At 46.0% G+C, this 25,175-nt stretch overlaps 1 protein-coding gene across 2 annotated transcripts in view; it reads left to right on the top strand.

Annotated features, from left to right (window-relative positions):
* Fbxo32 (F-box protein 32) overlaps positions 1-5,300 on the top strand; it is a 33,011-nt gene extending 27,711 nt beyond the window's left edge. The window contains exons 7-9 of one of the 2 annotated variants that reach the window (XM_051202483.1): positions 1,667-1,801; positions 3,024-3,167; positions 4,557-5,300. In XM_051202483.1, coding sequence (XP_051058440.1) covers positions 1,667-1,801; positions 3,024-3,167; positions 4,557-4,646 — 369 coding nt within the window. In that variant the 3' untranslated portion in view covers positions 4,647-5,300. Of the gene's footprint in view, positions 1-1,618; positions 1,802-3,023; positions 3,168-4,556 lie in introns of both variants that reach the window. The other variant, XM_051202482.1, reaches the window with a different exon arrangement.
* The last annotated feature ends 19,875 nt before the right edge of the window (positions 5,301-25,175 follow it).

A 25,175-nucleotide genomic window follows, 5' to 3' on the forward strand; every position in this document is an offset into this window, starting at 1 on the left:
GCAACTGTTTGGACTTAATCCATTGCACTAATATTTATTGAGTGCTTATGATGTGACAAACACTCTGGACACCAGGGCACAACAGCAAAACAAAGCAGACTCCCTGTTGTCCAGGACCTTGAGCTCTGAAAGGAATGGTCCCATTCAGTGTTTTTTTAAGGGGAAGGAGTTGTTTAAGGGGGTGGGGAGGATACAGACAGTCAATGAAGGAGCTCCTGGAGGTCTAAGACGGTGCAGGGAAGGAGACCTAAGGGAAATACAGAAGCCAAAAAGGCCAAAAAGGTAGTCAGAGGAAAGGGGTGAGTTTGGTTTTGCTTTTTATTTGGTTTTTTGTTGTTGTTGTTTTTTTTTTTTTTTTTTTAAGGCAGGGTCTCTCTCTGTAGCCCTGGCTGTCTTAGAACTTGCTATGTAGACCAGGATAGCCATGAGCACATGGATATCCAACTCTTGCTACCTCCCAAGTGCTGGGTTCAAAGGCATGTACCGCATGTCCAATGGGAATGGGTTTGAAGTGGGTCTGAGGGGCAGGCGAAGGCCAGGTGGGTGAGGGCACTGTACATAGGTAGGCAAGACATGGTTTGGGTGCCGGGGAGTACCCTGAAATGGGATGATCTGAGATCACAGAGGACAGGGAGATCACAGATCTGAGATCACAGAGGATGGGAGGCCAGGTGTCTGCCTGGGCCAGCCATCGGGACAGTGGCACTTTTGGAAGGTGTGTCTTGGAGTTGAGCGGGAAAGCTGACAAAGCACAAAACTCCAGTATGTTCCCATGCTCCAGTGGATGGCCCCACACCACACACATATGGGCAGCATTAATTGGACTTAGGGGGTTGTCGAAAACGAACCATGAGAAGCTAGAGAGATGGCTCAGTGGTTAAGAGCACTTGTTGCTCTTGCAGAGGACCTGGGTTTTGTTACTGGCATCCACATGGCAGCTCACAACCACTGTAACGCCAGGTCCAGGGGATTCAACCTCTTCTGACCTCTGTAGGCACTAGGCATGGACATGCTGCATTTACATAAATGCAGGCAAACACTCACACACATGCAATAAAAATAAATATTTTCTAAAAAGGACATGAAGTTGAGAGGGCCTGTCAGTTACAGGGGGGAGGGGTTAGAGGAGAGAAACGGGGTAGATGGTGTCGTTGTATACATGTATGAAAATCTCAGCAATAAAGAAAAATATAGCAGAATGAAGGCGGTGCACACCTTTAATCCCAGGCCTTGGGGGACAGAGGCAGGTGGATCTCATGAGTTCAAGGCCAGCCTAGTCTACAGAGTGAGTTCTAGGACAGCCAGGGCTGTCTCAGGGAGGGAGGGAGGGAGGAAGGAAGGAAGGAAGGAATCCAGCATACGCTTTTTAGTGAGTTTTTGTTTGTTTGTTTGTTTTTTCCAAAGCAAAAGCTTGCAAACTAAAAGAAAGCCTGCCAGCTGCAGTCAGCCAGGACACTGCCCTGGGCCCTGCTTCTACTTGTTGGACCAGGAGCATCACCACTTTGAGAATCTAGCAGTTGATAAACCAGCTTGAGATTGGACGTCTGGGGCACATTGGCATTCTGGGAGCAAGTTACCTGGAAAGTACCCAGCTAATTACCTGGCCTTCTCTCTGCAGCCTGCCTTCAAGGGCCTCACGTTCACCGACCTGCCTGTGTGCTTGCAGCTGAACATCATGCAGAGGCTGAGCGATGGACGGGACCTGGTCAGCCTGGGCCAGGCAGCCCCAGACCTGCATGTGCTCAGTGAGGACCGGCTGCTGTGGAAGCGACTCTGCCAGTACCATTTCTCAGAACGGCAGGTCCGTGAAGTCCAGTGACCTGCTCCCCCCACTCCCCGTGCTCCCTGATCTGACCCCCTAAAAAGACCGGTTCTTCTCCAGCATGAAGTGGCGCTGCCTGCCTCCAGGAATGCCTGGCTTACCGGAAAGCAGCAGCCTAAGGCTGGGATTGTCAACCTTCCTAACACTGTGACCCTTCAGTACGGTTCCTTGTATTGTGGTGACCCCCAACCATGCAATTATTTTCGTTACTACTTCCCAGCTGTCATTTTGACACTGTTATGAATCACAACATAAGTATCACAGTGGTCTTAGGCTAGCCCTGTGAAAGGGTCACTGGACCCCCAACAGGGGATCGTGACCCTTAAGTTAAGAACCACACTGGTCTAAAGTGTTCCTAAGTCAGTGTTGGAGATTTTTTTGCTTTTGGTTTCCTTATTATTGTCGTCATTGTCTTGATAAAGGAAAAAAATAAATAAATCCCTAACGCAAGTTACATTTTACAGCTCACCCCAAAATTTCACAAATTGGTATTGCCTCTTCCTTAAAAAAAAAAAAGAAAGAAAGAAAGAAAGAAAAAAGACATTTATGGTGCTTTATACAAGCACTTTTATGAACATTATTTCCTTTTATCCTTCCAACCCAAGAAGAGTAGATATTGTCATGCTCACTTCAAACAGGTGAAATGACCAAGGCCACAAATGATCAATTGCTGTATTCACTTTAGTGAAATGACCCTCAGAGTGAGAGGACTAACTGGCCCTACATTTGAATTGGACCGTGGACCAATTCACCCTGTAAACCTGTTCCTCATCACACCACTTAGGGCTGGTTTTCCGATTTCTGCGTATGTGCGTTAATTAATTCAACAGGGTCTCTTCATGGAGCCACTGATACGTAAACGTGAAGTAAAATAGAGCCACGGTGCTAATAACTACGCCTGCCTGGAAATAATGGTCCAGGTGTCCAGCAAAGAAAAGATGGGCGTGGCCTGTGGGGCCAGTCCAAGGCAGTGCAGGAGCAATCAATCACTAGGAATCCCTGTTTCTTTCCGGAGCTGGTTAAACAGTGCTGAGTGAGCAGAGAGAACTAGGGAAGCGCCGCTTTCCAAGTTGACAGTTTTGTCCCTGGGCGCTCTAGAATCCGTGTAAAAACGTGGGGGAGAGAGTAGGAGCAGGCCCTCGGAACCAGAAAACCCCAAACTGTCCTCTCCTGAAACTACTTTTCTCCGCTTGGTTTTTAGATCCGAAAGCGACTGATCTTGTCTGACAAAGGACAGCTGGATTGGAAGAAGATGTATTTTAAGCTGATACGATGTTACCCACGGAGAGAGCAGTATGGGGACACCCTGCAGCTTTGCAGACACTGCCACATCCTCTCCTGGAAGGTACGTGTCTGTGCTGGCCAGGGTTGTGTCAACGTGACACAAGCTAGCATCGTTTTGGAAGGGGGGGGGGCTCAGTTTAAAATGTCCTCACCAAACTGGGCTGTGGGCAAGACCATGGGGCATTTCCTTGGTTGGTCATTGTAGAAGGACCCAGCTGGCTGAGCAGCACCACTCCTGGGCAGCAGTAACAAAGCAGGCTGCGCAAGCTGGAGGAACAGCCTGAACACAGCTCCCTCCATGGCCTCTGCTTCAGTGTCTGCCTCCAGCCCTGACTACCCCCGAGCCGGGGTCCTAAGTGCCAACAAAACCAGCAACATGAGACCAGACCTCCCGTGTTCTCTCCTCTCTCCGCCCTGAACTAAGAGGAGAGTGAGTCTCAGTGGGCACTTGTGCAGGGAAGAGACGCTCAGACACCTGCATTTCCTCCAGCCCTTATGCTGATTTCTGTCAAACCCATTCACCACACATTCTGTCTTTGTGTGCACAGGTGAACACATAGGCAAACACTAATATTCTTTAGCTTCTCAGTGCTGTGAAATTCCTTTGGGGGGTGAGGAGGGGCAGTATATGTGGGATGTGTTTGTGTATGCACATGTATGTGACATATGACATATGAACACATGCATGTGGAGGCCTGAGATCACAGTCTCCTTTTTCCTCAATAGCTCACCACCTTAAAAACAATGTGGGGAGAGCTAGAAAGGAGAGGGGGAATGCTAGAGAGATGGCTGCTCTTCCAAAGGTCCTGAGTTCAATTCCCAGCAACCACATGGTGGCTCGCAACCATCTACAGTGTGATCTGATGCCCTCTTCTAGCACTACATGCAGATAGAACACTCATATACATAAAATAAATCTTTAAAAAAGACTGAACCTGGAGCTCACCAGGTTGGCTAGACTAGCCTCACCCCTGTGCAGCCTCACCCCTGTGCCCTAGGGTTACAAGATGCATGCCTTCATGCCCAGCTTTTATGTGGGTACCCGGAACCCAAACACACCTGTCCTCATGGTCACACTCCAGTCACTCCTCACTCCCTGAATTCGGTGGCATTCTCCTGCCTCTAAGATTTGTTGGTATCTGTGCTCATAAACATGCATACATGTTTGCGTGTGTGCTTATGTTCATGTGAGAGCAGTGCCTGCAGAGGCTGGAAGAAGGTGTCACATACCATGGAGCTGAAGTTACAGGTGGTGGTGAGCCACTTGGTCCAGATACAAGACCAGGACTTGGGTCCTCTTCAAGAGCAGTAACATGCTCTTAGCCATGGAGCCACCTCTCCAGCCCCTGCGTGGCATTCTTGATAGAGTTGCTAAGAGATTGGGCCACGCCGTACAGAGCCAGGGAGCTGCCACTGAAGATCTCAGATCTAACCACGATGCTCTTTCCAGGGCACTGACCATCCGTGCACAGCCAACAACCCTGAGAGCTGCTCCATGCCACTGTCCCCCCAGGACTTCATTAACTTGTTCAAGTTCTGAATCCCAACACATGACAGCACTTCACGAGGCCCCTGCTGACCAGATGGCTGGGAGTTCGGATCCTTCCTTTGTAAATAGTACATTTTAAGCCTTGGCTTGAGACTTCTAAGTCACTGAGGAGAAGACTTTGGAAGGAAGAGATGCAGCTGCCAGTGGGAATTTACAAATGTGAACTTCACATTAGAACTGGTACGGGAAAACAGATACTGTAAATAGACTTTTTATTTTTTTTTCCTAACTATTTGCCAGCAAGACTATAAGGGCAAGAACTCTATGTCTGTCATGAAAATGGAGTCCTCTTGATGTTCACGGAAACTTCCGAAGAAAAAGGCAAAACTCAAAGGCAAGACAGAACACTGTTTACAATGTGATAATGCTAAGACAAAATGAGGAAGAAGAAAAATGAACACTTCAGTTGAGAAGTCCTTGGGCTTTGGGTTTGGTTTTGGGGTTTTTTTGAACAGGCAGAGACGTCCGCCCATCTGAAACCTGCACGGGGCATAAGGCCTTATCCTACGAAGATGCCACACAATGGTCTACCTCTAAAAGCATAGAGTGCTCTCTGACAGCATGCGTTATCTAGCAGGCAATGTCTGTGTTTCATGTAAGTTCTTTCATCTGTCAATGATCTGAGATGAGAACGCTATTAGAAAACAACAAAACAAAACTTCTCTTGGTTCTGACTGCCTTTTCCCTCTCCCCTCCCGGTATCTAAGGCTTTTTTTCCTTCCATGCTGTAGCAAGTGTAGGGAACTGGAAGGCCAGTGTTAAGAACAGCTCCAGCAGGAGTCATGAAGAGCTAGAATTAGGTGCCTGTAGATGTGGAGGCTTGGCACTTCTGATTTAACTCTACCCTCTTCTCGCTTAACTTCTGGGCTTTGGGCTTCCATGGGTATCTTCATGGATTAGTGGACGTCTGTGAACTTAGTGGAGCTGAGGCTGGAGAGAGACATTTTCCCACTAGCCAATTAACCCTTCTGATAGCTGATGCTTCCCTGGCAGGGTAATGAGCCGAAGCTCTATTCGGTTCTTTAGGTCCAACATCAAACCTGAGTCATCCTGAACTGGGACTTACCACAAGTGTGATTTATAGGAAGCCTGGAGCTCCAGACAGCCAGAGAGATGAGTTCATCTTCTTTCAGAGCTGAGTTAAAACAGAGAGTTAAGAAACAAAGGATCCTGGGGGGGGGGGTTGCAAAGCAGAGATATGAACACTGTGGAAGAAAGCAAATCTCAGGACTTCAGGAGCTGATTCCTGGGGTGGGGGGCAATGTTATTTTTTACTTTTTATAGATTGATGCTTTTCTACCATGTACATATATTTGCAGTTGTATTTGCTTTCTTTTTTTTTTTTTTTTTTTTTTAATCTCCAAATGAACCTGCCACTATGCATGTCCTTGGCAAGTAAGCAGAAATAGAAAGTTGTTCCACATAAATGTTAAGTAAGGTATTGTGTAACCTGAAGCATTGATGCTTGGGTGGTCCTCGGAGGAGAGGAAAAGTGGCTGAGCGTGCACAGGAACAAGGGACAGTCAACACCTGTCCCTTCAGTAATAGAGCATGCCTGGGGCAGTGCGGTGCAGGCAGTCGGAGTCAGCTGTGCAGTATCTGCTTACACCAGAAGCTCTTCACATTTCCTTCTTCCTTGAGGGGAAAATTAAGTTGAATTTAAAGGCTCGTAATGGGGAAAGGGAGATGTAAAAGATGGGACTAGAAACCAGTAACAGCGAAGGGTTTTCTATTTGGTTTCGTTTCTTTTTACTCTTCACCCAAGAATTAGTTTCACATTAAGAACATAGGGAAGGGACTGAAGAGATGGCTCAGTGGTTAAGGACACTGGCTGCTCTTCCAGAGGTCGTGAGTTCAATTCTCAGCAACCACATGGTGGCTCACAGCCATCTGTAATGAGATCTGGTGCCCTCTTCTGGCCTGCAGGGATACATGCAGGCAGAACACTACATAGGAACATAGGGCTTTGACTCTGAAAGAAGAGGGAAGGAAGGAAGACACTTTTCCAAAATTGTCAGACTCTACAGTATGTTATCTTATAATCTAGATGTGAGGTGGAGCTGGGTCAGCCACTGCTACAGAAAGATCTGGAAACAGTGATTGAGTGACACATAGGGTTAAGGGCCCGCGGGTTAGGGGCCACATTACCTTGTTACCACAGCTCTGGCAAGCCAGTCTCATGGACAATGTCAGCAGTGCGCAGAGGCACACATCATACCTGCAACAACCTGCCTCTGTGCAAAATGGCCCTCTCCCCAAGCACTGAGAGCTGGCTGGGTGCCTGGAGAGTCTGTGAGCCTTGGCGTCATTGGATATGGCACAGCTGAAGAATCAATGTAGGATGAAAGAGGAAAAAGGAGCCTGTGTGGGTCACTTTCATTGGTTCTTGGGAACAGGAAGGATGTGGCAGGTGGAGAGGGAGAGGGGGAGGAGTAGAAATGGTGTATCTTTGATATTGCGAGGGGGAGGAGCAATGGAGAGTGTTGAGCAGGCAAGACACCCATATTAGGTCATGGCCAGAGCCTCACGTACAAGTAACAGGACTTAAAAACGTCTGCTCCTAGGACATTAATAGTCTATAGAATTCCTCTTGGCAAACCCACCCAGGACTCCCAGATCTAAAACACAAACTGAGGATCCCAGACCCAGAGCTGCGGCTACAAAAAGCAAGAGGGGTGTGGCAATAGAAACTGCTGGAAGAATTTTTCCAACACAAACACATTTTTCTCTGTGCCGTGGCCCCCTGGCCCTCCTTTGCATGCTGTAAAGCAGAGCTAGAGTTGTGCCCACTCTGAAGTCATTTGGGTATCAAGAGAAGGAAACGTGTTCTGTAAACCTGAGCAAACCCAGGGAAAGGGGACTGAAAACTTAAGAGCAATTGGCTGAGAGTCTCTGAAGAGGGAGAATCATTCCATATAAAGTTTAGGAATGCTCCTTTTATGGCAAGGGCCAGTAAGAGGAAAAATAAATAAATAAACCCAGTGACACTGGCAGCTAGACCATGTCATGACTCACCACTGTTGAGTGAACAGGTGTAATCAGTCCAATGGGATGCAAGGGTGGCACAAAGGACCAGACGTTACAAGGGGACCTCCAGTCCATCAGCGGGGACAGGCCTTCTGGCTGGTGGTGATCAATTTCAGGTAGAAGTGGCTTGGACAAGATAATGTCCACTGCAAAAGCTCTCAGCAGAAGAGCAGATCTGCTTGTGGCCGTGAAGCCAGCTAGTGGGTGGCACATCCCTGTGGCCTCCCACACCCTTCCCTGGTGAGGTGCTTGCTATTGACATAGGTTCCTTGTTTCCATTGTTCTATGTGGAAGAAAAAAGGTTGGGGATTTGATTTGCCTAAGCAACTGACATGATTCACAGAGATAAATCAGGACATGTTTAGTAGCGTGTGGTTCTCAGCATTCAAAACAATGGTGATTGTCAAACATGCACCTGGGTTTATATTTTTCTGCCTGGCTGTAGGCCAATAACATCTTGCTATGCAAACATTCTAAATTTTATGTGTGAATTTTTGACCGTGATTTTTATGTGTGCATTTTTAAACTAAACTAAACTCTATAATTTTCTATGTTGACATCTGTTGTTGGTGGTTTTTTTGTTTTTTTCTTCTGTTTCCAACTCTCTGAGTCTATGAACCATCTTCTCTTGACTGGATGCTGGCTTGAAACATGTTAATGCTTGCAGAGACTAAGAATCACCCTCAACCTCTGGGCACACGCAGGGACCTTGCTCTTTGATGTATCATGGGCCGTCTATGGTTTCAACAGATAAGGTAGTAATTCCTCTAAATTCTACGTTTTCTGTAAATGTTTCCTTCTCTGCTTTACTGAAACAGAAAACAACAACAACAAACCCACCTTTGGTTTTCTAAATGAAGGAAATCCCCATCCCAGACGTTAGACCAAGAAGGGTTGCTAGCGAGGGAGTATTCTGACATTTCTACCTTTCAAGATGAGGAAGCCTGTCCAGAACTGGGAGATGGGGAGCCTTCCTCTGCACTCCCTGTGAAGTCAGCAACAGAGAGCGAACAGAAACCTAGAGCTAGGAGTCCACCTCCCACCCAAGCACCTTGTGGACATGTGTAGATTCACGACACTTGGTGTGATTCTTCCAAAGACCCTCATTGCGGGAGGCAGAGGAGACCATCCCTTGATGGGCGTCTGCCACAAAACCTTCCAAACCTTTTAAGTCTGGTTCTTACCAGAGAAGTTAAGGAGCCCCCATTCATTTTCACACCCTCTCATTCTGCTGTGACTACAGCATGGTTACTAGGAAGTAACCAACACGCCAGGCATGTGGTGTACACCTGTAACCTTTGCGGAGGTAGGAGAGTTGCACTTCTAGCCAGGGATACATAGCAAGGCTTCTCAGAATAGATTACAGGGTCCTGGGGAGATGGCTGGTTGATAAAGTGTCTGCTATGAAAGTGTGAAGACCCGAATCCAGATTCCAGCACCCATGTGAAAGCCAGGCATGAACTTCAGTGCATGGGGAATTCATCCAGTCTTAAGAATCAAGTGATACCCAGGCTCAGTGAGAGATCCTGCCTCACAATAAAAGTGCACAGAGATCCAGGAAGACTCCCAGCGTCTGCCCTGACCTCCAAATACATAAGTGCACACATATCCCCAGCCATTCTAGCATGTACACATGCACAAATCACATACACACACACACAAAGAACAGATGAGTGTAGTGTTGACCCAGCTCCTACTGGCATGTCTTTCTTCTCCTGAAATGGAAAGGTACATTTAAGCCACCCATCCTCCTTCCTGCTCCTCTCTTACCGGTGAGCCCCATTGCAAGATCCAGTGAGGTTCTATCTGGTGGGAGTTCACATTATTCGGCTTTGTTTGCAATTAGCAGAATTTATCCCCTAAGGCAAGGGATGGTGATAGCCATAATTTTGTCTGGTGCACCTTTTTCAAAGTGTTCTTGACTTCAGCAAGCAAAGCTTCTTGAGAGAGCTCTCTATACTTAGTCCCTCTGCATTTGGCTGGAAATGGATCACTACATCAAAACTCCAAACTTCTGGATGTTCCATATGCTTCAGCATTACTGAACATGACGATGAGCAGAAAAACATTTGCTAACTATGCACAAGGCTGTTTATTGGATGGCTCCAAGCTCTGCTCCACCCTCGAGAGTCTTTGGAGCCATTTTTATACTACCAAATGCTAGTCACCCTGGCTAAAGAGAGTGTATATTATAGTCTGTGTCTACACCTAGAAGCTTTAAATGTACTTTTTCAAGAAAAAAATATTAGAGTGGGTGGAATGTGTTAACTAAATGTATACGGTTAGACAGATTACATGCAAAGATGATTGTTTAATATTGAATAATCTGAGTCCTGTATAACTTATTTGCACACCTTTCTTGCATGATAAACTGACTTTTTTATAGTTGTTTGTACCAGACAGTGGCCTATTTTTGTAAACATTTTTTGACACTGAATTGCAATAAATGTTTTTCCAACAATACACCCTGGTGTATTTTTGGTGTGTGTCAATTCAACTTGGCCTATTATTTTATGAATATGTTTATCTTTTGTCTTTGAGGCTTGTATTCCTACTACCAGAACTTTGTTATTGTCATGATAAAATTTCCTGGGGATGCATAGAAAAATAATCTGTGGTTGAATGCCAACCAGAATCCAAACATCACTGTTATGTTTAAGTGGGATATTTCCACGTATTGATCAAATTGTAGAAAGACTGAGAGACAAATAAGTCATTGTCTCTTATTCACCAACAGACACAACACTTACTGTTTGCTAGATCTGTGCAAAACCCTGAGAACAGAATGATGAACAAGACAGAAATGATCTCTGCCTTGATGGATCTCAGGTTCTAACCAGAAAGAGACCATCACCACCAAAACAATAGCAGTAGCTTGCAATGAGTGCTGTAAATGGAAGAGGAAAGCGCTGTTTGAGGGAGGCTGAGCAGAGGCTTCTCTGACGGTGTGATGCTGAGCTGCTAGCCAGCCTCAGAAGAATGAGGACTAAAGAGTCTCAGAAAGAAGAAATTACAATCACAGACCCAGCTCTTACATGTGGTTTGGCACACCTTTACCTAGCTCCCTCTGTTGCAGTCTCTAAGAAGTCAGTAGTAAGATATCAGTGCAAGAAACACAGGTCTCACCTCAAAGGGGAGGAGAGAGTTTATTCCGGACCAAATATGGTGACCGTGGCCCAGGTACACAGATTTAGTTTACTCCAAATTCCATGTTCTAACATAACATGGCAGCAGTTTCATGAAGTCTTTGTGGTGACAGAGCAAAGTCATGTGTCAACTCATGTTTCAAATGTGGTGAGATCCGGTAGGCAGGTTACAGCAAAGTGGGGAGAATCCCTACTACCGGCGTCAGATGCTGTCTGCTGGCATTCTTAGTTTCTGGACTGGTAGACACTACAAGAGTCCCTTCCTGCAACCAAAGGATTTATCTGACGCCCGCAAGGAGGTCAGGTCACAAGCAGAAGTGGGCAGCAAATGACTATTAAAGACACTAAAGATAGCTTTAAAAATGGCTGCAACATCCTAACCTCCCCACATCAGTGACGTTCTCATCGATCTGCCTCTGTAGTCAACACTTTTTTCCAGGAACGTTCACTCACAGTACCTATTTCTCCCAGTTGAGAAACCTACTACTAGATACTTCCCTCATTGTTGTGAGCAAAGATCTGAGCAACTGAAGGTAAGAGGGGTTTATATGGGTTCACACTTTAAGAAAGGATACATTCCATCGCCCCGGGAGAGGCATGCAGGCGTAAGCATGAGCAGCTGGGAAACAGCAGGAAGGACGTGGGGCCATCCCTAGTGACTCGTGTCCTCTAGGAAGGGTCTGCCACCTGCTAAAGGTTTCCTAACAATTCAAAACGCCATGGCCAGCTTTGAACCCAAGAGTTCAAACACTTGAACTTATAGGAAAGTTCACATTCAAGATGCTGTAGAAGGACCAGTTTCTTTCCACCCAGAGAATCACTCAGAGACAATATATATTTATAATTGTTTCGCCAATGGCTTAGGCTTCTTATTGGCTAGCTAACTCTTAAATATTAATCCATTTCTATTAGTGTATATCACCACGTGGCCTTGGCTCTCTGGTGACGCCCTGGCATTTTAACTTCCCTGTAGCTATATCATAGCATCTCCTCAACCCTGACTACTATCCCCCCTCCCCCCTCCCGCCACCACCACCACCCCCCCACAACCCCACCCCACCCCCCCACCCCCGCTCCGTTTGGATTTCCCACCTGGCTTTACTCTGTTCAGCCATTTGCCAAAATAGAGAAACCAATTAGAGAAACACACAGTTGCAGCATACAGGACATAATTTACCAAAGTAGGAATATGTGTAAAGTTCCTGGAGCCTGACCATAACGGGATTCGAGAGATGTTAGCAGTTATTATTGTTCATTGAGCAACAAGAGTCTAGGAACTGAGCTGGGGACTCTGGTTCAAATGCCTGGGGCTTGCTTGGGTCCTACCTGTGGGCCTTTTATTTGATACCTTTAACTCTGAAATGCATGTGTTCCTGCCATATTTCTCCTTCAAAAGAACTGGCATAAAAAGTACAGTTAGAAAAGCAATTGGGGCTGGATGGGGGTGCCACATGCCTTCAATCCTGCCTCTCAGGAAGTAGAGGTGGGTGGGTCTGCAGCCAAGGCCAGCCTGGGCTGCAGAGCGAGTTCCAGGACAAGTTCCAGAGCTACAGAGAGACCCTGTCTCAAAAAAACAAAAAGAGCAATTAGGGGCCATAGAGTTAAAACATTTGCTGAACAAGATGACTGGGGTTTAGATCCCCAGAACCACATGACTGCCAGGTGGGCATGAAGGCTCCTCCGTAATTCTAGCATCAGAAGGTGGAGCCAGAACATACCGGTAAGGTCTGGGCGTGATTAATAAGAGACACGGATTTAACGAACCCTTGGTCTAAGTGCAGATACAGGAAGGAGTGGGAGGAGTATTTAAGGAATAAAATATTCTTCTTTAATGACAAATATCAAAATAGAGATCTAGATAAATACATAGGAAGTAAGCAGCCCTGGCCACCAAGCCGGACAACCAGAGTTTGGTCCCTGGGATTCACGTGGTGGAAGCAAATTATCCATGCGCATAACATGCACTAAAGAAATAATGTTTCACTTTGAAGCTCATTTACTTGTGTATTTGTTTCTACATGTACAGATAGAGACAACCCATAGCTGGTTTCGGCACCCCCCTAGAAAGGAAGGAGGGTGAGGAAAGTCTGAAGGAGGCTTCTCGGGGCACGGGGGACAGGAGGAGAGAGGCAGAGGGGGAGCGGAATCTCGTGGCAACAAGAGGCACCCAGCCAACGACCACATCCTGAGAAATCATAGTTGGCCGATGCCATCAGCAGAGTCGTTCTCCACCCACACGAAAGCATGTGGCTCACCCATCCTGCGCTTCCTAAACCTGCCTCGAGTGTTTTCATTATATTGTGCTAGCCAGCCTTTCCTCGCTTCACAATTCTGCAAAGCCCCTCCCTGCTCCCTTCTGAGAGACAACAGAGCATCGAAAACAGACTGCAGAGCCAGCCACCCCTCTAGCTACAGTGGACAGTGCCTCATTTCTCATCTGCAGAATGGGTGTGGCAGCAGGGTCTGTGCGGGTGACTGAGCTGGTGCATTCTGTGGTAGGATGCATTTATGCAGTAATCTGACTCAGAGTCGGTTCATAGGAGCACCCGTTGTTGTGTATAAGGTCCAAATTGTGTTCTCTGCTTTGTCTTATGGGCCTGAGAAAAGACAGCCAGTCCGTGGAGCCCACGGTGCTAGTCTCTGTGTAGTGTTTAAACCAGCTGTATCACCCAGATCATCAGAAAACAGTTTTTAAAGCTTAAACCAAACGTATGTGTCAGGAGCTAAAAAGTAGCCAGCTCTTACCGGAAAGTCATCAGGGGAAACAAGGCTCGGAAAGGGCCATATGATCCCATCGGGAGCCAATACTTAATAAAAAATAACAATAATAACAGCTGGGCAGTGGTGGCACACACCTTTAATCCCAGCACTCAAGAGGCAAAGGCAGGTGGATCTCTGAGGGCAGGTAGATCTCTGGGGCCAGCCTGGTCTACAGAGAGTTCCAGGAAAGCCAGAGCTATTACACAGAGAAACCCTGTCTCAAAAAACCAAGGGGAAAAAATCTTTTCACATTTATAGTCCAAACTGAGACTTTTCAGCAAGCTACTCCCAATTTATTCAAATCATGTGTCTGCTGAATGCATGGGTGCATCAAGGAAAAAAAAAAAAAAGACAGCAAGAAAGCCATGGTGCCCGGCACTGAAAGGGACAGGGGAGGAGCATGCTGGCAGGAGACCTGTGAGTTTGAAGCCATCTGGCAAGATCCTGTCTCAGAACACAGCTCTGGTCATTGTGGTCCACCATCCAAGCACTCAGGTAGCTGAAGCGGGAGGAGCAGAACAAATTCAAACCCAGCCTAGGCTACACATGAGACCTGATAGGAAAAGACTAAACAAAAAGGTAGCAATGCCTATCTGAGAACCCAGCATACTCACGGGGTGAAGCTAGGTGTGTATAAAGCAATATTTACAGTAGTCTACAGTCTAATGGGCAGAAATAAAATATCACATTTTTCTCATATTCAGAAGCTAGATCAAAGTGTAAGAGTGTGTGTGTGTGTGTGTGTGTGTGTGTGTGTGTGTGTGTAGTTTGTACATATAAAATGGCATAATGAGACTTGCTATTCATATGCTAACCAAAACTGTTTAAAAAGCAGTATTTTGCAATCAGGTATATATATATATATGGCACACTGTAGACACAATGCTGTCTAATGTGTTTATTGGATCAGCTTCTCTGCACCTGTCCTCAAGCACACCGTGAGGTGAAAGTAGCATGTACTCATAGGATAGTTGGGGAAACAAGAACACCTGGCCAGGCACGGTGCATGCCTTTAATCCCAGCTCTGAGAAGGCAGAGGCCAGCAGATGTCTGTGAATTCAAGGACAGCCTGGTCTACATAGTGAGCACCATGACAGCCAGAGCTATAGAGAGAGATTCTGTCTCAAACAACAATAACACAGAGAGAGAGAGAGAGAGAGAGAGAGAGAGAGAGAGAGAGAGAGAGAGAGGAGGGAGGGGGAGGGAGAGAGGGAGGGAAAGATGGAGGGAGGGAGGGAGGGAACAAGCAGGTAGGCAACTAACATAGTAAACGGAAAAGTCGATTGATACCGTAGTCATCACTTTTATATTGGGAGTTGTCACCAGGCTGCGAATGATGCTTCATCTAGGCTCTGCTAACCAGGGTCTGTCGGGGGGGGGGGGGTCACATTTTCAAGAGGAGGAAGCTGAGACGCAGGGAGCATACTCAGCTCACTCAGAAGCACACAGAAGTAGGATTCGTTCAAATGGAGACTGTGTGAGCCCAGGACGAGCACCCCTGTGGACTGGAGGGGTGAAGCATGACCAGACCAGTCTCTCTGGGTCCTCCTGGGAATGCAAAGACACAACAACTTTTTCCAAAACAGACACTGATAAAACATTATCCTAAAATAACTCACAACTCGGCAATCTGGCTCTGGACTTTAAGAACATTCGCATGAATTTATCAATCCAAATTCAAATTAGAAAAAGTGTAACTTCATCCTGGGCTCCTAAGCATGTACATGGAGCAATAAGGGCCAATTCTGGCACACTGGTTCTCCCTCCAACCTTGCACCTTGCTCTGCTCACGTCAAGGCCCGCCCTTCATCCAGGCTACGGTTTGGAACTGGATGCCACACTCTTGGGTGAGTTTCTGGTCCTCAAAGTGGGACTGGGCCACAGTGCTTGCCCGTGGTGTTTACTTAAAGGATGCTAGTGCGTAGCTGCTCCCTTGAAGGCCAGTGGCTGGAAAGGAAAATGTGGACAACAGCCCCATCTGCCTGCGAAATGAATGTTCTCCCTGAAAAGCAGCCAACACCCATAGCGATGCCACGCAAAACATCTCTCCACATTAAATCGTCAGAATCAAGCTGCCCTGACTGGAACATGGCTATGGTCTCATCCATAGCACAGTTTTATATCTAATTGTATCATCACCCTACTTATAATATCCCATAGCTTAACCCCAAATCTAGCAATGAGCGAAGTCTTGGTAGTTTTTCCTCCCTTCCCTCCTTTCCTCTCTTCCCATTCTATGCTTGCTATTCTTTTTCCCTCCCCTCCCTATTCCCCTCCCTCCCCCACCTTTTTTTTTTTCAGTGCTGAAGTTCATACCCAGAGCCTTACACATACTAGGCAATTGCTCTATCAATCACTGAGAAACCCCCCAAGGTATATTTTCCTCTTTTCTCTATACTCAGTCAGTTGAAAATCTGTATCGTAAGATTTGTAATTCACCAATGAGGATGCCCACTGACCATCACCATGTAGATGTCACCGAACCCACTGAATAATCCAGGACCATCTCAAATCTTTCTGTCGCATCTGTGAAGTCACTCTTGCTGGGTACATTAACATAGTCACACGAAGGAGTGAGGAGGACCGGTGGCCTTGGAGAGCTAATGGCGACCCTGTTGGTGACCTTGGCCTCTGACACCCTTTCTTGCTCCTCCTAGCTGTCCAGACCTTCAGCTGCTCCATTTGTTAAACTCTGCTTGGCACCTTGGTTTCCTTCCAGAGACCAGGCTGTACCCTGACCTGCATTTCCAGCTTCAACAGTCCCTAGGTGCCTCACAAACTCTGGCCTTGCCAATCTCTCCAGACGACTACTTTTCTTATGGACTTGGCATCCAAATTGCATGGCGAAGGACCCAGGATGGGGAGGAAGGCCCGGAGTCCCCTCATCCTGCTGTGCTCTAGCCACACTCACGCTCTTTCAGGTCTTTGGATTTAGCAACTTCTTGCCCACCTGCAGGCCTTTGTAGAGTCCCTTCTTCCTAGGCACCTTCTCACTGCTACATGCCGCCCACACGCGCAAAGTGTGGGCACAATGTATTATTTTTTAATCCTTTTTATAATGGCACATAACACATTATATAACTATTTGGGTAGGTATTGTTGTCGTTGTTGTTGTTATTATTATTATTATTGTCTCAGTGTATTCTCTACATGACTGTTAGTTCCTTGAGCAAAAGGAATATGTCTCAACAATCTTTGGGTAACTCTTACAAAACATTTGTTATATGTGCTGTACAGTTATATCTTGGACTTTTAGAAAGAGTAATTAATATGGCCAACGCAGACTTTATTTCAGTGTGAGCCAATTCCCATTGCTTATGAACTCTCCATCCCGACCAATGGTGGTCGTTACATCTCTGCCATTCTACGTGCAAAACTTTGCATATAACTCCATTCCAATAGATTTTAGGAATGCCAAGCACATCTCTTTCATCAGGACGAAGATGAGAATCATCTCAACGCCAAAGAACAGCATGATTTCATTTATATGTGTAAATATTAACTGGAATTGTAATGTTTATTATGACTAAGCACTGTGATCAATTTACTGCAAACTTCATGTCATTTAATCCTCATAATAGCCATATAAAAATAGGGTGTTGTTGTCCTACTTTGCTTCTCTGTTGTGATAAACACTGTGACCCAAAAATAAACTTGAGGAAAGGGTTGATTTGTGCTTACAGCTCTCCCGGGTCATGGTCCAATATCGAAGGGACTCAGGCAGGAACCTAGAGGCAGGAATTGAAGCTGAGGGTAGAGGAATGCTGCTAATGGGCCTGCCTCCCACGGCATGCTCAGTTGCTCTCTTATGTAACCCAGGACTGTCTATTTGTCCAGCACCACCCACAGAGGGCTGAGATCTCCCCACATCATTTTTTTTTTTTTTTTTTTTGAGACTGGGTTTCTCCTGAAACTCTTAGACCAGGCTGGCTCAGACTCACAGGGATCCTCCTGCTGCTGCCTCCCAAGTTCTGGTATTAAAGGTGTGTTCCTCTACATCTAGAGTTTCCCCACATCAATTCTTAAGAAAATGCCCTCTGGGCAGGGTGGTGATGACATACACCTTTAGTCCCAGCACTCCGGAGGCAGAGGCAGGTGGAACTCTATGAGTTTGAGGCCAGCCTGATCTATAAGATCTAGTTCCAGGACAGGCTCCAAAGCCACAGAAAAATCCTGTCTTGAATGCCCCCCCTCCCAAAAAAAAATGTCCTACAGACATTCATACAGGACAATCAGATGGAGACAGTTCCTCAACTGAGGCTCCCTCTTTCTAAATGACCACAGTTTATGTAAAGCTGACATGTGCTACCCAGGACAACATACCATCTCTGATGGTTAATTCTAATTATCAGCTTGATTCCGAGGCACCGAAATTAGTAAAGCGCGTGTCCAGATCTGTCTTACAGTCCCCAGAAACCATTAGATCTTGAGAACATTGACCTCATGAAGGGATCCATCTCTTGATGGAGTCATAATAATGGTGTTATTAGGGTGTGATGAAAGGTGCGAGGTGGAGACTAGCTGGAGAAAACAGAGCACTGGGAGTATGCTCTTGGGGAACATATAATGCCCTGACCGCTTCCTGTCTTCCACTTTCTCTGCTTCCTGTCTACTACGACGTAAACTACTCTTGACCTCCCTGCCATGATGGACTGATACCCTGAAACAGAGCCAAAACTTTCCTCTCTGAAACTGTCTCTTTCAAGCGTTTTGTCTGAAAACTAGTACACCAATTAAGAACAGATTCTAGAATCTGTTCTAGAATCTGTTCTTGCAAACTCCTTAACCTCAATTTCCCCTTCCTCTTTCTTTCTGCTACAAAATTGATATTGTAGTGGTAACCATTGATATTGTAGTGGTAACCACATGGTAGGACCGTTGCACGTGTTAAATGTATCCCAATTAGCATTAACTGTCACTTGACACAGCTTAGAATCACCTGAAAAAAAGTAACTGGCTTCATCGGTTGTTCCATAGGCATCTCTGAGATGGACCATCTTGATTGTAAATTGATGTACATAGCCCACTGTGGGCAGCAGCATTCCCTGGACAGGAGCACCTGGGCTCTACAAGGAAGCCAGCTAAACATGAGCTGTGAGTGAGCAAGCAATGTTCCTCCACAGTCTCTGCGTCAAGGTCCTGCTTGATTCCCTGCCCTGACTTACCTCTGTGATAGGCTGTGACCCGGAAGTGTACGCCAAATAAACCCTTTCCTCCCCTCAATTGTTTTTGTCAAGAGTGTTTGACCACAGCACCCTAAGACAAACTACAATGATGCAATATTTTTGACTAGTTCAATGCTTGGCACATAGAAAGTATCCTAGTAATGTTACTTTGTTGCCTTGCTCTTCCGGGACTTTCTGATGGACTTACAGCACCACACTGTGTCATCAGACTGAGCTGGCCCTTTAGGAGCTTAGAATCAGAGTCTGCCATGTACTCATCCTAGGAGAAGCCAGCAAGCATGTTCTTCCAAGTGGCTGTGTTCAGTTTACCATCTAAGCACCATAAAATCATGTTCTCATTTCTGTTTCCAAAATAGCTAGCTGTGCTCCCAAGAGAGGCCCTGCATGACTGTAGTTCCTGAAATGCCTCAACATTCTCTGGAGAGAAGGAATGCTTTTTGTAAGTAGGCCCAGCTCTGAGAGGAAAAACCTGAGGTTAAATTCTCTGAAGCAATGACAATGTAACTCATTTCCTGTTTTGCTCAACTGTCTAGACACAGGTCTCATAAGCATTAGCTGTGAATCCCATCATCAGGTTAAAAACAGCAGCTTAAATATGAATGTGGCCACCGTAAGATTGCAGGTTTCTACCCCTATCCAATGACCCTGCCCAAGCAAGAGCTTTGACCTTCATTGCCACTTTTCCCTTCAAGCCCTTCAAAGCTGCATTCCAATGCAGGAATAAAGAACATCTTTTCTCCCTAAGAATGTATTTGCCCCTTGATGTTAATGCAGTTTTCCCATAGTTTTTATTTGGTTTTGTTGAGGGGGCAAGGGTTGTTTTTGATACGGGGTCTCACTGTTTAGCTCTGTCTGTCCTAGGCCTCACTAGGTAAGCCAGACTGGCCCTCAATTCACACAAGGTCCACCCACCCCCCTCTGCCTCCTGAGTGCTGGAATTAAAGGCATGCATTACCACATCTGACCTTTCCCTAGATTTTCAAAGTCACTCAACATAGCTTACAGCAGCTTTTCTTAGAAAAGAATGAATAGAAATATTTCAGTTTGAGGGGCTGAAGAGATGGCTCATCTGTTAAGAGGGCTGGCTGCTCTTCCAAAGGACTCAGGTTCAATTCCCAGCAACCACATGGTGGTTCATGCCACCTCTAGTGGGATCTCATGCTCTCTTCTGGCATAAAGGTATACATGCAGATAGAACACCCATACATAAAATAAATCTTAACATATATACAAACTTTACACCAAATAAGTATACTAGCAAATGCATATTGACTTGTAAGAAATATATTTGCCAAGTGAGAATTTCACACCTGCATACAATGTATTTTGATCATATTCACCCTAACTTCTTCCAGGTGCACCCCTGTCCCACCAAGTTTTACTTTTTGTTTTTCTTCTATCTTCTGCTTCACTAAATATCTGATAACAATTGTCTTGAATATACAATTTTTTCTAGAAAACACATTTTTGTTGTTGTTTTGTTTGAGACAGAATCTCACTATGCAGCCATGGCTGTCCTAGAACTCTCTGTGTAGACCAGGCTGGCCTCAAACTCAGATCCCCCCTCCTTTTGCCTCCCAAATGCTCAGATTAAAGGTATGCATATACAAAGAGGTACATACACATACACACAAATAAAAATCAATCTTTAAAAAGAAGAAGCTGGGTGGTGGTGCACGCCTTTAATCTCGGCACTTGGGAGGCAGAGGAGGGTGGATCTCTTTAAATTTGAGGTCAGCCTGGTCTACAGAGCAAGTTTCAGGACAGCAGGGGATACACATAGAAACCCTGTCTAAAAAGAAAAAAAAAAAAAAAAAAAAGGGAAAGATGGGAAGATGGCAATGACCTTGGAGATGCTGGGAGACATTTGATCTCACCGTGTTACTGCATCAGTGTTAAATTTCTTGGACATGGTAAGTCCATGATTAGGAAGGATGTCTTTGTTATAAGTGAAATTTCATGATGTCTTGTAAGTCGCTTTCAGTGTGCTCAGAGGGAAACAAATGGATTTCTACTAAGAGCAAGAGAGCTATTCCCTGCCAAGAGCAAGAAGGTTCATCCCTCCAGGGTTCTCATCCCTAGGCTAGATGCTCCCCCTTGTGTACCAAGAGAGCAAACCGCACTCATCAAAATGGATTTATTTCACAAGCAGACTTCACAGTGGGAAAACGAGGCTCAGAGATGATCAGAATGGCACACGTGTGCCGGGCATGAGCCTGAACGAGGACCAAGAGCTCCAAGCCAGTCTAGGCCAGAGTGTAAGGCTGTTTCCAAAAGAGATGCACTTTTTTAAATGTACCCAATCCCAACCCCTAACCAACATTATTGTTCACACTTAATCCCCATGATTAAGTCTCAGTTTTGGGGGGAGGGGAACACATGGCTGCAGAAAGGCCAAGGCTGAGGGACCTTGCCTATGATGGGCTTGACCTTTGGAGACAGCTCCGGGACACATCCCTGTGTTGTCTATAGGCTCGGTAACCTCTTTGGGGGGAGAAGGGTTGAGACAGCGTTTTTTTCCTGTACAACAATTCTGGCTTTCCTGGAACTCACTCTGTAGCCCAGGCTGGCCTCAAATTACAGAGATTGGCCTGCCTCTGCCTCCCAAGGACTGGGATTAAAGGCGCTCACTGCCACCACGTCCAACTTCAGTTATCCCCCTAAAGCACAGCTTCTGTACTTGTGAAGGGGCAATGATAACTGGACCCAGGTTAAAGGGGACCTGAGAGGGTCCAACGATGTGTTCTGATGTAACTGTATCTCCCTTTTAGGACGCAGTAATTCTCTTCACCTGCCTCTCAGCTGCATGCTGTGTCAGACCCAGGCAACATTAAATACGTTCCTAAATTCTGTGGACCACCCTAGCAAATTTATCAGACTCAAGAGGAAGTCATGGGCACCTCATCTTACAGCAGGCCAGTCAGAAGGGTGAGGGGTATGTAATAACCTACCACTTGTGATTGGCATCCGGAGGAGTATATAGGTTACAGGTGAGACCTTAACCCACGGGATCTGACTCAAACCGAAGTTGCCATCAAAACTGAATTCTAAGACACCCAGTTAAGTCACTAGAGAATTGACTGGCATGTAAGAAAACCCTGTATATCCAGAATCAAAACTGTAGCATTTACATTAATCCTGAGAATCTGATCCTGTGTTGTTCAGTGGAGAGACCTTTGGTACCTAGGCTTTCAAAAACATCACCATGCCTTTGGCTACAGATTTGCAACATCCGTCCTTGGAGGAGGAAAACAGCTTGAGAAACGGCTGCATCTGAGTCCAAATTCATCTTTTGAGAATGTAAAATGCCCTGCACTGCTACACGGTCAGCACAGTTTTCAGTCATGCTCAGTGTAGATTACTCAACAGTACTGTGCCAGCCTCAGGAGGAAAGGTCCAGATCACAGGCTGCTTGTTCACAAGAAACTCAGTGAATGCTGAGACGATGCATCTGAGTTTTCTCATTGACAGCCTAAAGTTCAGTTACTTTACCACGACAATGTGATGATGTTTGGTTTTATAAAGTATGTAACAGCTACCTCCTATTATCAGTTTTCAAGAAAGCTTTATTTATGGACAAAAACAGCAACAGCCCTGAAATATGGTGTAGAGTTAACAGTAGGGAAGCGTCTGGTTGACCTAGCTGGCTTATTTGCTATAGTCTGTGTCTTTGTATGAGCTCAGGGCCTTTGGAGCCTTTCTGCACTGAACGGAGGCTCAAAGCTGTTCCGGGTATAGAAATGCACACCTTGGTCATTGTCCAAGGCCAAGTCAGAACAGTCAGCACTGATGAACAAGCTAGCACGGGATGCTCAGTGGGTAGGCAGAGTGCTTGTAAGCACACAGTCCTGCACTGGCCTGTAGCATTGCATCACAGCAGGCTTGGGAGTGCAAGCCTATAGCCTGGGCCACACGAGAGCCTCTCAAAAAACAAAACAGCAAGTCATGCTAACAGCAGGAAAACAGAACCGTGTGTCATGGCTTCTCCTGCTTGTGAGCAATGAAATCTGAAACTGTGAAAATACCTGTATTCAGGCCAGGCACATGGCTTTGGTCTACAAAGCAAGCTCCATGGCATCCAGGAATACACAGTGAGATCCAGACTCAAAAAAGAATTTGTGCTCATTAAAAAAAATTAAAGTGGGTAAATGCATACATAAGAGAAGGGGAGGATTAATTTTTATTTTCTTTACTCTGGAGAGGATGTTGCTGGTGTGTGTGTGTGTGTGTGTGTGTGTGTGTATGTGTGTGTACCTGAATATGTCCACCTGTCTCTGCATCCCTAGTGTTGGAGTTAAAGACATGAGCTATCACATCCATTTTTCACATAGATGCTGGAGACTTGAATTCAAGTCTCCATTAACGACATCTCTATTAGAAAGATGTTTTGGGGGTTCTGAAGACTCTCATAGACTGTTGTCAAACTTGCTGTATAGGCAGGAATGACACCGACCTCCTGATGCCTCTGCCTCTGTCCCCTAACTACTGAGATTACAAAACATGTGCCACCAAGTAGCGGAAGCCATGGTGACATTTGGTGACAGAATGTGGAGTAGAGCTGGGGGGCTGCAGAGGGCTCAGCAGTGAAGAGCACTCACTGCCCTTGCAGGGGACCAGGGTTCAATTCCCAGAGCTCACAGCCACCTGTTATTCCAGTTCCAGGGGATCCGACGCCCTCTTCTGGTCTCTGCAGGCATGGCATGCATATGGCACAAGACACACTAGTAAGCAAAGCTCCCATACACATAAAATATGTGTGTTTTTTAATCAAAGGAAAGCAGTGGGTGCTGAACAACCTAGAAATGGGGTAAATGGTTACCAGAAGCAGGAATGCCTGGCTTCTGGTCAGTCAGCACTTGTGTAGCTTTGAGTATGTTACTTTACCTTACTGTGTTACCTTACTGTGCTTGGTTTTCCCATCTCTAACATGGAGAAAATGACTGTGTCTTGTGCTATAGTCTGAGGACTAAAGATTAAGTGAGTTCATGTACATCACAGCTTCCAGCTAACCAACAGTAGCCTATGAGGCTCCTGGCGGCTCAAAGTATTTAATCTGGGCTGGAGAGATGGTTTACTGGGCCCACACAAGCATGTCAACTTACACGAGCTAGAGTTATCTGTGGAGGGAACCTCAACTGAAAAATTGCCTCCATCAGGCTGTAGGCAAGCCTGGAGGGCAGTTTCTTAATTGGGGATTGATGGAGGAGGGCCCTAGCCCATTGTGGGTGAAGCTGGTAGCTCTGGGTTCTATAGAAAGCAGGCTGAGGGCTAGAAGGATGGCTCAGCAGTCAAGAGCACCAGCTGCTCTTCCAGAGGTCCTAGGTTCAATTCCCAGAAACCACTTAGAGGCTCACAACCATCTATAGTGGGATTTGATGCCTTCTTCTGGCATAAAGTTATACATGCAGATAGAGCAGTCATACATAAAATAAATCTTAAAATTTTTAATATTATTTACTATGTGTAGTGTTATGCCTGCATGTATGCCTACAGACCAGAAGAGGGCTCCAGACCTCATTACAGATTGTTGTGATCCAACATGTGGTTGCTAGGAATTGAACACAGGACATCTAGAAGAGCAGCCAGTGTTCTTAACCTCTGAGCCCCTTAAAAAAAAAAAAAAAAAAAAAAAAAATTTTTTTTTTTTTAAATTTAAACATAAAAGGGGAAAGCGGGCTGGGAAAGCCTGTAAACACCATTAGTTCCTGCCCTGGCCGCCTTCAATGCTGAACTGTAATGTGGAAGTGTGAGATAAACCCTTTTCTCCCCAAGTTGCTTTTGGTCATGGGGCTTCATCACAGGCAACAGAAACCCTAAGGTAAGGGCCCGAACACACCTAGAAGCTGGGCAGGCACAGCAGCTACCTGTAATGCCAGCAGCAGGGAGACAGAGGTGAGGGGACCCGCGAGCAAGTGGGCTGGCTAGACTAGCCAGGACTGGCAAACACTGGGTTCAACAGGTCCTGCTTCAGGAGGTACAGTGCAGAGGGCAAGGAAGACATTCGGCCTCAAAGCTCTCTCCCCGCTTTCTCTCTTCTTCCTCTCCCCTCCTATATGGTCTCATTTGCTCCTTAGAACAACCGGATTGGGCGAGGCAGCCCAGCCAGGGAGATGAAGGTGCTTCCTGGACTAGCAAATATCAAGCAGTGATGGAAATAGGATTGTTTTTCCTTCCTTGTAAACTGAGTACAGGGACAAGAGCTCAGCATCTGGCCCCAGAGAGCTTGAGTGACGCTCTGTATCCTGTGGACCAGCACAGTATGACTGTATTAACATCCTACCCTGCAATTTGCTTCCAATGCTCTTCCCGGGTATTGCTCTAACCCTCAGGTCCCCGTGGGAACCCCAGGAAAGACTATCTATTGATGCTAAGGGAAATGTTGCCAGCACTTCTCCTTTAAG

The sequence above is a fragment of the Phodopus roborovskii genome, unplaced genomic scaffold (genome assembly GCF_943737965.1).
Source record: "Phodopus roborovskii unplaced genomic scaffold, PHOROB, whole genome shotgun sequence".
NCBI lineage: Eukaryota > Metazoa > Chordata > Mammalia > Rodentia > Cricetidae > Phodopus > Phodopus roborovskii.